Source organism: Vipera berus, assembly GCF_964194415.1.
Source record: "Vipera berus genome assembly, chromosome: 6".
In the NCBI taxonomy this organism is placed as follows: Eukaryota; Metazoa; Chordata; class Lepidosauria; order Squamata; family Viperidae; genus Vipera; species Vipera berus.
The window spans coordinates 79,861,586-79,874,727 of record NC_138208.1 but is presented as its reverse complement, the minus strand read 5'-3'; the positions used below and the strand labels follow the sequence as shown (position 1 = coordinate 79,874,727).

General features: G+C 41.0%; 1 protein-coding gene across 2 annotated transcripts in view; it reads left to right on the top strand.

Annotated features, from left to right (window-relative positions):
- The window catches only part of LMO3 (LIM domain only 3), a 104,328-nt gene extending 92,369 nt beyond the window's left edge, over positions 1-11,959 (top strand). Inside the window, exon 4 of one of the 2 annotated variants that reach the window (XM_081330246.1) lies at positions 10,225-11,959. In XM_081330246.1, the coding sequence (XP_081186372.1) occupies positions 10,225-10,330 (106 nt within the window). In that variant the 3' untranslated portion in view covers positions 10,331-11,959. The remainder of the gene's footprint in view (positions 1-10,224) is intronic. The other variant, XM_081330247.1, reaches the window with a different exon arrangement.
- Positions 11,960-13,142: the final 1,183 nt, after the last annotated feature.

Genomic DNA, 13,142 nt, shown 5'->3' with positions numbered 1-13,142 from the left:
AGACTTCAGACTTTATTATCTACCATTTTAGTAATTTAGTCTTTTTTAGCTCAGTGTGAGGCTGTGCTAAAATTTACAATTGATTCATGAGTAAACCATAAAAGGAAGAATTCAGATTTCTTGAAAACAACTTCAGTTTCCTGTAACAAAATAAGCTCTTACTACTTCTTTACAATAGCGTGCATACATATCAGTTAAACTTCATTCCTGGCAAGGCTCTTCCATCTTTCTATTTATGTTTTAAGTTCTGCTTAACCACATTTGCCTAGGACAGCATTCTCTCAGTGCCAGATTTATTGGATTTTTTTTTTAACTCTCATATATTCTCAGTCAGATCCAAGACAACTGGAGGGCACCAGATTCAGGAAGTTTTATCTAAGAAATAGCATGTAATTCATAGGTAAATGTGAGCTGCTGGCTTATGGTGGAAGACCAAGGGAAACACTGAAAAAGACAAGGCTTAATTCTGCATATATGGGAAGCAATATGTTACAAGGTGAAACTCCAATAGACACAATAGAAAATTAAGCTCTAATTTATAGCAGGAGATTATTACTCTTCGTGAAACTTGGAGAGGGATTAGTATGTGGCTCTTTAGAAAATCAGCATGTAATGTTCAGATTATAATATTAGTGGAGCTATGCTTTAAATCATGGAGAAAATCTTTGTGGTCGCTAAGAGTCAGCAGTGAGGTTGATGGCACATAATCACTCGATCGAGCAATGTGGTTTAAGCCATGAACCATGAAAAAAAACCCATTTGTTTTGCCTTTATCAATTATAAAAGTTAGAAATGCTTCTCAAGAACGTAAGGTAGCAATAACCGCCCAACCTTGACTAATTTTTTTACAAGCTAAGCAGAGGTAAACCTTGCTACTTCCTCCACCATAATTCACGACGCTGGAGTAGGAAGGTTAGGAAAAGTTATTCTCAAATATATTAAGGGCGAATAATTTCCATATTACTTCTGAGAAAATTAGATGGATGTGACCATGAAATCGCCAGAGTCAAATTCAACTCAAAAGAGATACTCTTTTTCTTTTTTAAGAAAAAAAATTGTGGGAGTGAGACCAGAGGTTCTTTGGGACTAAAGGTGTCAGGCATGATCATATTTATATCTTGATTTCCCTAACCATATTCCTAGAGAAAATTGCCTTCCATAGGAAGAAATAGTCCCATTGGTGCAATGTTGAGCTCCCCCCCCAAACTGCTTGGAGATTTGATTTTAATGATAAAAAGTAGATTTTAAATTGATACAAAATAATAAGACTTTAAGCCTCGACAGAGGTTGGTTCTCTCTCACACACGCACACACACATACATATATGTGCAGAGGTTAAATTAAAGAAGATAGTAGTAGTAGAAATATTGGATTGAATTCAATCTCTGCAATTAAAATTCTGCCAAACAGCCCCCTTTATCATGCTGCAAAGTATAGGTGCTACCACATTTCCATACCCTGAGAAGAATTTATTTGCTTTTTCCGCAGTCTGTTTTACAGATCTGATTCACCTAAAATGTATAGGAGAAGTGAGGCAGATTGGAACTACTTTTTTTTTTAATCCCATTTATATCCCGCCCTTCTCCGAAGACTCAGGGCGGCTTACAATTTAAAGCACAAATCAATGTGCTTAGCAATAGCCTTCATTCTATGTATATGCCTGCTTATTAGGGCTTTCGCCCCCCCCCAGCGGCATTATTACAAAGTCAGCTTATTGCCCCCAACAATCTGGGTCCTCATTTTACCTACCTCGGAAGGATGGAAGGCTGAGTCAACCTTGAGCCTGGTGGGACTCGAACCTGCACTAATTGCAGGCAGCTGGTGCTACTTAAGGAGGCATTAGCCCACTGCTCCACCAATACTTTGCATCACCTTTCTTGCCAACAGCAGTCAAAACAAACCTGATCGCGTAAAAGAGGACAATACAATGATTTATTAAGAGAACCATGCTTTTTACATGTGCTTGGAACTAGTCACTCAAGTTCCAGAAGAAGTAATTGCAAGAGAACTGATCAGTTGAGATTTTAAAAAGGAAATGGGTTCAGGAAGCAGAGCTAAGCTGGAGTGAGATTTTTATCAAACCAAATCTTAATTAGTCATAGACTAACATATCACAGCTTTTAAAAATGTATTCTTAACTTCAGCTCATTTATAACGCAACTAAAGTCAGCTATTTATACACTAATCCAATTGACAACAATAAAACTTGTGGACTTCAATTCCCAGAAATCCTCAGGCAGCTATGCTGGCTGAGGAATTCTGAGAACTAAAGTCCACAAGTCTTAAAAGTTGCCACATTTAGAAAATCATGCCCTAATCCAGGGGTCTTCAAACTTGGCCCTTTTATGACTTGTAGACTTCAACTCCCAGAATTCCTCATCCAGCGTGCCAAGTTCGAAGACCCCTGCCCTAATCAATACTGAGAATTATTTTAAAGCCAAATGCTAGATATACAGTATTTAGTGAAGAAGCATCACATATACAGAATGTGATACATAAAGTCACCTCCTGTCTTGACTATTGCAATGTGCTCTACATGGGGCTGCCCTTGAAAAGCATCCAAAAGCTCCAGTTGGTGCAGAATGTAGTGGCCTGCATAGTTTTGTGCAGACCATGTGTCACCTCTCCTGTGGGAGCTGCATTGATTGCCAATTTGCTTCTGGGTGCAATTCAAGGTGATGGTTGTCTCCTTTAAAGTCCTTCATGGCTTGTTACCAGGTTATCTGAGGGACTGTCTCTTGCCGTCACATCCACCCAACTCACTAGAGCAGGGGTCTTCAAACTTGGCCCTTTTATGACTTGCGTGTCTGGCTGAGGAATTCTGGGAGTTGAAGTCCACAAGTCATAAAAGGGCCAAGTTTTAAGACCCCTGCACTAGAGAGAGGAGGCAAGGAATGTTGTGGGTCCCATCCCCTGCCTAAGGAGATGCATCTCGAGGAACCCAGAAGAAGAGCCTTCTCTGTGGTGGCTCCCATATTAGAAATTAAACTGGCCCCCACTCTGAGGCTCTCAGAAGGCCCTGAAGACGTGGTTCTGCCAGTGGGCCTGGGGAACCCAGAATGGGATGGAGCTGGTATGAGTGTGTGTTGTTGCCAGGGATGGGTGTGTGTGTGTGGGGGGGGGTGTCATTATTTTATTATTATTTTATTTTTTTGTTATTTTTATTTCTTTTATATTGTGTTTTTATTTCCTGTAAACCACCTTGAGTAATAGCGAGCGAGTGGGCGGCAATATAAATTCTCCAAATAAATAAATAAATGTAATCTCTTAAAAGTTGGTGTCTGTACCCCACCTGTTAGTTGTCATTTAAGGCAGTTCTGTGGAGAAAGATTTTTCCGCTGACCAGAGGGGGCGTGGTTTCGTGTACAGACTGCACCCAGCAAATGGGGCTTCACTTGTTTGCGTGGCCCGGTGCTGGTCCACGGACCGGGGGTTGGGGACCCCTGATTTAAGGCAAGTCAATCATATCTACTCATTGCCCAGTTCAAGTATTGGGTTCCTCCACCATAATTCCAGAACAGGGGTGTCAGACTCAATTTCATTGAGGGCCGTATCAGCATGGCGGTTGCCCTCAGGGGGCCGGGTGGGTGTGGCCAGGGTGGGCGTGGCCTACTGGCTGGGCGTGGCTAGAGTGCGTATGGCCTACTGGGTGGGCATGGCCAGCTCTACATCGTTCGCATCAAGGGTGCCTATGGGGGCCTGGGCAGGAGTGGGACAGATCTGAGGGTCTCTGGCAGAAGGAGGGTCTCTGGGCCAGGACTAAGGCAGTGGGGGCCGTTCCCTCACTGTTTCCAGGATGGCTTCACGGGCCGCATGAAACCACTTCGCGGGCCGGATCCGGCCCCCGGGCCTTGTGTTTGATATGTCTGTTCTAGAACATCACTCTTCTATTATATACCAGGTTGTGAGTTTTGCCAAAGAATCAGAAAAAAACAAGTGATGGGATCTTAATTTGAGGTACCTGTCTTTCATTTTGGAGGAAGAAGAAAAGAATTTGGTTGCCATTTTTCTCTGGCTACGCTTTGAAATCTCGGATGGTCCCCAAACTCTGCCTTCTTCCATATACCATGCACACTCCTATCTTAATACCAGTCCAACTATTCTCTTTCTTACCATATATTCTTATGTTTACTTTCTCACTGCAACTTGGAGCATGTTAGTGCTACCGTTTCACACCATTACAAGCTAGGAAACCCACAACTCACAAGCCGCATAATTCTACCTTGAATTATTGGGAGTAGGGTGCTTGATGAAGTAGCTACAGGTAATCCTCAACAATTCCTTTAGTGGCCGTTCAAAGTTACAACAGCGCTGAAAAAAGTGGCTTATGACCATTTTTCACACTTATGACCATTTCAGCATCCCCATGGTCCCATGATTTACATTCAGATGCTTGAGAACTGACTCACATTTATGACAGTTGCAGTTTCCTGGAGTCACGTGTGACGCCCCTTTTGTGACCTTCCGACAAGCAAAATCAGTGGGGAAACCAGATTCACTTAAACAACCCTGTTATTAATTAACCCTGTTATTAATTTAACAAGTGCAGTGATTCACTTAACAAATGTGGCAAGGAATGTCGTAAAATGGGGCAAAATTCACTTAGCAAATGTTTCACTTGGCAACAGAAATTTGGGGCTCAATTCTAGTCCGTAAGTAAATACTATCTGTATTTACTCTTTCCTTTACGAGGCAAATTCCTAAACCTGCATATTTTTCACATCTGCTGGGTTTTGCCATTTTTCAAATGCTGCAATGCCAAACATCTAAATTCGATTTCAGGAATGAGTGCGTATATGTATATCTGGTGCACACATCCATGTTGGCACACAGCTTCTATTGGGGTGGGTGGGGGGGGGGAAAGAGCTGATTTATGAGCCTGCAAAAAGGGACAGTAACCAGAAGCAATTAGCACAGGACAGTAAAGTAATGAAAGATTGAGCCCAAGCTCTTTGATAGTGTTGTAGTGAGTCCTTTCCCCCCCCCCAACTGTAGTAAGTTCCCCATCCCCCATGCAGGGAGAATTGTGCAGCTGCCATAATTACAGCTTTTTACAATTACATTCTAAAACAAAGCTAAATTGACCTTTCTCATCACGTTGTGCAGAAAATTAAAATATCAGACAAGTAATAACCACTGTTTAAACAATGTAATAATGCTAAGCAATTAGAAGTTACAAGGCCATTTACAGTTCCTATACATCAAGCTTGTTTTGGTGCAGAACTAAAGAGTCTGCATTCAAAATAAGGTCAGTCTTTATCCTACCAGGAGGAGGATCTGCTCAAGTAAGAAATAATTGCAGCCTCTTTTGAATTGAGACTCAAAAGTCTTTCTCACTGTCATTCCTCCCACCACTCTTCCAGGATCTTCATTAAAAGTGCCTAATACATACCTGTTTTTGTTCGCTTCATTTATTCCATGCCTCAGCTGCATATCTTTAGCATCGGTTATGCACAATTAGCACTTACTTATTGTCTTCTCACTTCATCCTCTGTAAGATAAAACTCCTTACTGGGAGTCACCCAGGTCATGGTTATCCCAAAGGTGCGTTTTCAAAAGGCAGCTGGACTTTGTTTTTCCTCAAAGACATTTTGTATTTAGTAGCTGATTTACTAAAAGGGAACCTCCTGTTGTCTTCTCCACATAGAATGAGTTTTCTGAAGGTTAGAAGCCCACTATTCAAATGGCTGAAGAGATATTTTTGTAACCTTCCATTTGTCTTTGTTCTGGAGAGCCTATGATCCCTCACCAGACTTCGGTCCATTTTGATAGGAATGTCAAATAGTGTTCTGTTTTGTTTTGTTTTTAAATGGGAAGGGCTGCATTACGGCCCACAATTTCTCATTCAACATACAGCTGTAGCATTTCCTATTCAGCACTAGCAATGCTCCGGTTGCTAGAATTGCTAACGCTGCTCCGCTGCTTCCGTTGATAGGACGTGAAGTGAAAAGAGGCCGCTGCACACACTCCCTTTTTTCCGATATGATCTTGAAATAGACTTGCAAGCGCTTCCTTTGGGCTGGGGAAAAAAAGTTAACACCTTCCGTGAGTTGTGCTTGGCTCCTGCTGATTATGCAGGTAACATTAGGATCCTGGCTTGCCGTAGACTTCTTCTGACGTGCTCTTTCAGCTTCTCTGTCTAGACTACTCCTTTGGGATTTCTTGGCTGTCTCCTAAATATAAATCAGTCAATCCTTGCTTGGCTTTTTTTAGCTGTTCTCCCCTGTGAACCTACATGGGTAGGAAACTTAATTAGATTGGGGGGAAATTCTGCCTACTTCAGCCCTACAAGCCTCGGATCTGATGGAGTTTATCGGTGGACTTTACAGAGAAATGGCGTTCTTCTACTATCTTCCACCATGGTGCTTGTCAAGGCAGAGACTCCTGTGGTGTTTTTGTCTTTTTGTCCCCTGAATGATATGAAAGAATCTCCATTTTTTTTTCTAGCAGGAGCGATGGAGATGGAATCGGTAGAAAGAATGGGATATCACACTTTTCCTTCCACGTTTTATACTTAGATGATGGTTGTGCATCTTCAAGTTTTCACACGGATCGCTTTTATCTTAACTATACCTGGGTGGGACGAATATTTCCTCAAAGGGTGACAAAATGAGAGAAGAACCTGACTGTTTTTGCAAAAGACAAGCAGTGCTCACCCAGACACACACACAAAAAAGGAAAAGGGATAAAACGTATAAGAAGATTTGCTCTCTTGGTCGGTCTCTTTATCTTTGTTCCGTAAGAAATATAATGAAATATAAAAACAGGCTGCAGCAGACCACAAATTGGGAAATAAGACGCATTTGGTGAAACTGATTTGTTCATAAATAACTCCTGCATTTTCAGGATCACCATATAATCTCTGTGTTATAAAGAGTGGGTTTAAATCCACAGATGGAAGAAAGACAGAGAAAGGAATGTGGAGATGAAGTTTGGAGGGGGGGGGAAACAGAGTGAAAGTCCACAAATAAACAGCCCAATTTTCCTTCGGGAGCCGAGCTAATTCTTTTCAATTCACTTTTTTTTATTACACTATTTTCTCCCTCTCTCTCTTATTTAGCAAGCATAAGGATAAATTTCCAAAGCTACCCAGTTGGAAAATAAATGGCTTCGCTGTTTGTCTAGAATTCCAATCTTTACAAATGTAAATCAGTCCAACTGCTGTTCCATTTAAAACCTCACAACTTCACAAAGCATTAAAGGCCTCTTTTCAGCATACAATTTACTCCTTGACAATTCCCTCAGATTTCGGCTTCCAGCATCATTAGAGTGACTGACTAATAAAAAAAAAAATGAGGGAGCCGCTATCAGAGGTTGGGCAGGTCAACGCATATAATTCTGTGTACTTTTCCTGGGTCAGATACACCAGACATTGCTGTTTGAAGGTTAAATTGTTGCAATTAAGTACATATACAGCCTATTCCCATAGCTACTCTGTTGTTCAATGTACTGTAAACAATGCGTGCATTTATTTCGGTTCTTAATTGGGTCCAAAATGTTGCGGTTTAGAAGATTATCCAGGGGGGTAGCGGGGCAGAAAGGACATTGTAATCCAAGGCCAAATTAAAGAATGCTTTCTAGACCAAGATGGGTAATTAGCTGAAGCAAAGGCGTTTTCATCTGTCCCCTTCAATGCAAAAAAAAAAAGTTCATTTGGGTGACTCTTTTTTTTATTTAATTGGACTGCAGCAGGCAGTTCTTCCAAGGATGTTTTTATAGATGGAGCCCTTGTAACAAACCAATTAGGACGCCCCCACCCCAATAGCATCATTCATTAGCTAAATTCTTCTGTATACTGAAGGACGACCCTGGCTGCCTCTGGGGGATGGTCCACTCTCTTCTCCAGACTGCATTTAAAGAGATTACTCAATAAAATAAAATAAAATAAGCCCATTGTAAACACCATGCTACAGATAGTTTGGGTTTCTGTAAAAAGGCCAATTTCTCTAACCTCTTTTGAACCCCAATTTTGGATTGAAAAAGACGTGGGTAGAAGGAACCCCACAAAGTTTTTGATGCCTGCTCTCTTATAGCCCACATGGTGACATGGACCTCAGTTCCGTGGCATCACATCATGCTAGTGGTAGGTAGATAGATAACATCAGATATATCATTTCATCTAGTTTCCTGGAGATTTGCTTTCACTATAAAATTATTCCTGTTTATTATTTATTATTTTGGCTTATGACTTCTCCCAGTTATTACATTTTAGCCACAACCGAGTGTGCTCTTTCTTCTTCACTTAAATTCTTAAGCTCATATACTCACCGAGCCATAAAGGGGTTTGTTTGGTTAGAGTTCCGCATGTTGTATGAACCCAACCAATTGTGGTTAATTTATATCAACGCAATGCAACGTATCTACAGCTTGGGGCATTGTGAAATTTTGGAATATCGGTTTCTGATTTTGCAGACAAGTCCATTATTACTTCTGTTAACTAAAGTGATCCTCTTTACTTATTTTGTCAACGTTTTGTGCACCTATTAATGTATCTTAAAAATTATTTTAAGAATTACTGCATATTTATCTGCTGTTTCTAGGGCGTGCTACAGGAGGAGATCAAGCCAGCCAAATGATAAATGTGTAATCGATAAATGCATTCATTTGAAACTAATTTGTATTTCTCACTTTAAATACTTTGCTATTTAACAACTCAAAGGCATATATACTGTATGTTATTTATTTTATTTTATTTTATTTTTGTACTGGCCCAAGGCCCTATTAGTTAGGCTTTCTAGTGTAACGTTTTAACAAGGGGCCTACAAGCTTTTTATAGCTTAGGGCCTTGCCCTTCTAAATCTGACATTGGTGTGAGTTCAGCCATGTAATAGTTCCCTAAATGAGAAAATTGGGGTGAGCCCATTGATCCTGCCCTTCTGTCTTGTGTGTCTGCAGCTGCTTTTCTTGTATTAGAAAAGGGACATAAAGAACCTAGTCAACTTACCTTGGGTTTACATTTTCTGAGCTTGGAAAAATTAATATTGAGGTACAGGTAGTCCTCGACTTACAACAGTTCATTTAGTGACCACTGACAGGACCGAAAAAGCGACTTACGACCCTTTTTCACACTTTGCAACCATTGCAGCTTCCCCATGATCAAAATTCAGACACTTGCAAACTGATGCATATTTATGACGGTCGCAGTGCCCCGGGGGTCACCTTTTGCAACCTTCTGACTAGCAAAGTCAATGGGGAAGCCAGATTCCCTAAACAACCCTGTTGTTGACTTAACAATGGCAGCAATTCATTTAACAACTGTGGTCATAAAAGGAGGCAAAATTCACTTAACAACTCTCTCACTTAGCAGTGGAAATTTTGGGCTCAATTGTGGTCATAAGTCGAGGACTACCTAAATAAATGGGTATTTTCAGCAAAGTTTCACCCCGTATCTACCTTGGTTGGTGCCCCTGAGTTCAGATTTGATGCTACCGTAAGTCAGCCACACAAAGATATAAGATAAAACATCTGTCCAGAGCCTGATTAGTAGGTCAGTAATAACCCCTCCATGTCAGGACAACCAACCATGAACTATATTATATTTATGTATGTATTAATCAAATTTGTATAGCTGCCCATCTTACCAAAAGTAACTCTGGGCAACATATAACGATCGGATCCTTGTGAGGTCCTTTCTGTTAGGCAATGCAAAATAAATAAAACAATTGGGTACAAATCACAAATAGAAAACAACAGATACAGAAATCTACCTATGAAAAAGCAAATTGTACAACCGGTTTGTATACTGAGCCATGGTGGCGTAGTAGTTAGAATGCAGGATTGCAAGCTAAATCTGCCGACTGCCAGCAGTTCGATTCTGACTGGCTCAAGGCTGACTCACGCCTCCATCCATCCATCCGAGGTGGGTTAAATGAGGACCCAGATTGTTGGGGAGCAATATGCTGACTGTGTAAACCGCTTAGAGAGGGCTGTAAAGCACTATGAAGCGAAGTCTAAGTCTATGTGCTATTGCTAATTTGGGCCACTCTGTCCCGGTCCATTCCTATTGTGGTTGTTAAGATTTCCTCAGCAACCAAACAGCACAGAAGGTCAGCATTCTAAGTCTTGTGGGATGAGGTTGTGAGGAGAAAGGGCTGGGTGTAGATAAGGGGAGCCTATAAAAATATGAAGAACTGTGGTTGGCTATCTTAAAGGTTCCCCTCCTGGTTCGAGGCATCATAGGATCCAGCACAAACTGAATCATCTCTTTCCCTCTTGTATTTCCAGGTTTTGTGTGGGAGACAAATTTTTCCTAAAGAACAACATGATTCTCTGCCAGACGGACTATGAAGAGGGTTTAATGAAAGAAGGCTATGCGCCCCAAGTCCGCTGATTCAGACCCTCCAAACTGCTCTGATTACGGAAGCCTATCATACTTTTCTTTTTCTGTTCGTTCCTTCTCTTTTTAACATGTATATAAGAAATGACACCAGAACCTACTAAATAGCATAGATATAGGGAGAGAAAAAAAATGATCCTGTGGAATAAAAAGAGAACTGCACTTATCTGTAGTAAAAATTGCACCTGTTCACAGCTGGATGTCTATTAAAAATATTGTAAATACAGCTGAAAGTTTAGTTTTGAGTTTGGCTTGCTGGTTTGGGGAGGTTATTTTTTCCCCTTTTGTGTCCTTTGGCATGAGATGCTTATTTTGGACTAATGTACATAATATATTGTAAGATTTGAAGCACAAATGTAATACAGTTTTATTGTGTTACTATTTGTGTTCCTGTTTGCTTCTTTGTATTGTTGCATTTAGTACAATCGGTGTCTAAACTTTATGATATATTTATGCTTTCTGTATCTACCAGCTATTTTGAAAAAGCTATATCTTTCTAGTAAAACCAACAAGCAAGTGTGTGGGGGGGGAAGAGATTTTAAGAGCCAATCCCGTTGTATTCTTCTCTGTATCGGAAGCTGTACAACTGCAACATTGACCTTTGAACTGCTCAAATTTAAAATGACAGATAAGATTGAGTCAATGTTAAATGCCTACTTCCATTGAAAAGGATAGGACACGTTTAAGTGCATGCTCAACTCTTCTGTTGAAATCAGTGGGGTTTAAAATTGCTTAACTTTTTACTAGGTTATAATGCTAGCAACAGACAGTGCTGACATTGCGGATATTTTGGAAGATGATCATTGGAGACCTGCTGCTGCTTTTTCCTTTAAGAAAAGGGATGATGTTAGCTCTTTTTGTTCACTCTGTATATTGAAAATTATTTCCTGTTTTGCCATAATTATTTGGGAAATGGCTATGTTGTCACCTACCAACAACAATTTCACAGACGGGAATTTTCTGAGCAGGTCTTAAATTCTTGTGGGGGCTGCTGTGCTCCACACCCTCCCTAAGAAAATATAATATTCTCCATTTCCAATAGAACTGGGAATGAGGAGCTGAGCCCCAATGCAACTCAGTGCCTTTGGGTGTCATGTAAAATATTTTATATGTGTATATATAAATATTTCTGAAGTTATTTTAATGTAGCATAGTGATTTCTGCTCCTGTACAGGAACATATTATTTAAAAAGAACAACGCCCTCAGTGTCTTTCCTAAATTTCATCTTGTCCAGTGGGATTTAAGAGATTTGTGTGGTCAGTCCCAACTTGCATTATTGACCGTGAGTGCCCTCTTGAGGCTACTATCTATGTGCTAATGCAAGACAACTGGACTGGTCAGAGACACTTCCAAGGTGTCTGTCCCACCACAGTGGCAATGCCTTCATGCAGAAGTCTGACCAAATCCCTGTGTCTTCATTCAGAAGCGCGATCCTCTCATTTGCGTTGGCCCGTCATTTGTGGAAACAGAAATGAAACGCCTCCAGTACAGCCCTAAGGTTTTTAGCATCTGTTCTTTTGTAGATGTGTTTGCTCAAAACTTAACTGGATATTGTATTTTTTTGTTTGTTTCTTAATTTATTGTTATCCATTCCAAACTGTTGGGGTGGGAACTTCTAAAAAGAAATAAAATCGAAGGATTGGATGGCAATATTTGAAACTGGTGCTTCTCCATGTCCCATCGCCTCCTTGTTGGCCAACTGCTAGTTGTCTAATACAGTTGCCATTTGCATTGTACACAACAGCTGTTCCGAAAAATCACCAGCCAAAATGGGGAGATTCACAACTTCTCTGCTTGCACAATTTCCCTGGAGTGGTAACACTAGGACTACTGCTTCTCCAGCCAGCTGGCCATCATTTGAAGTCCTCAAACAAATGCATTGTGAGTTGAGCAAAGACCCTTTCTGGGCTCCAGACTTCATGATGTATTGCTCTTAAGCATGGTCTTCCAATTAAGGGGGCTTGGTATCATCAGTTATCCTGGTCTGCCAAGCAAAGTGATTCTATCTATACTGGGAAGAGGACAACTATATTCCCTTTTGGTGTTGCAGTCCGAAGAAAATCTTTTATGGTTTCTTTCCCTATTTGGCTATTTTATGCAACTCCTGTAGCCAGGTTTGTCATTTACACGAAAGCTCTGATACCCAGGAATGGGGGCTAAGTTCATTTTATTTGCAGTGTCTTTATGAACCAATCTAATTTGCACCTTCCACGCAAATAGGCATAGTGAGGCACAATTATTTTTCCTTTAAGGTAAAGGTAAAGGTTCCCCCGCACATGCGTGCTAGTCGTTTCCAACTCTAGGGGCCGGTGCTCATCTCTGTTTCAAAGCCGAAGAGCCAGCGCTTGTCCGAGGACATCTCCGTGGTCATATGGCCGGCATGACTAGACGCCAAAGGTGCACGGAACGCTGTTACCTTCCCACCGTAGTGGTCCCTATTTTTCTACTTGCATTTTTACGTGCTTTCGAACTGCTAGGTTGGCAGAAGCTGGGACGAGTAACAGGCGCTCACTCTGCTACGCGGCACTCGGGATTCAACCCACCAAACTGCCGATCTGATTGACAAGCTCAGCATCCTAACCCACTGAGCCACCGCATTGATGCAAGGTGATGACCAAATCTGGCTCTAGGTTCTGCCTCGGCTAATAAATAACCGAGTCAGAAGAAGTTTTAAAAGCAATTTATTAGAGTACTCTGATAAAGAGGGGTGTTCCTATGAAAAGGAGGAATCAGGAAAAATGGCTTGCATTTATAGTTAGCACAACAAAGAACTTCAAAGCAAAAGTTAATTGGTTTAGAAATATT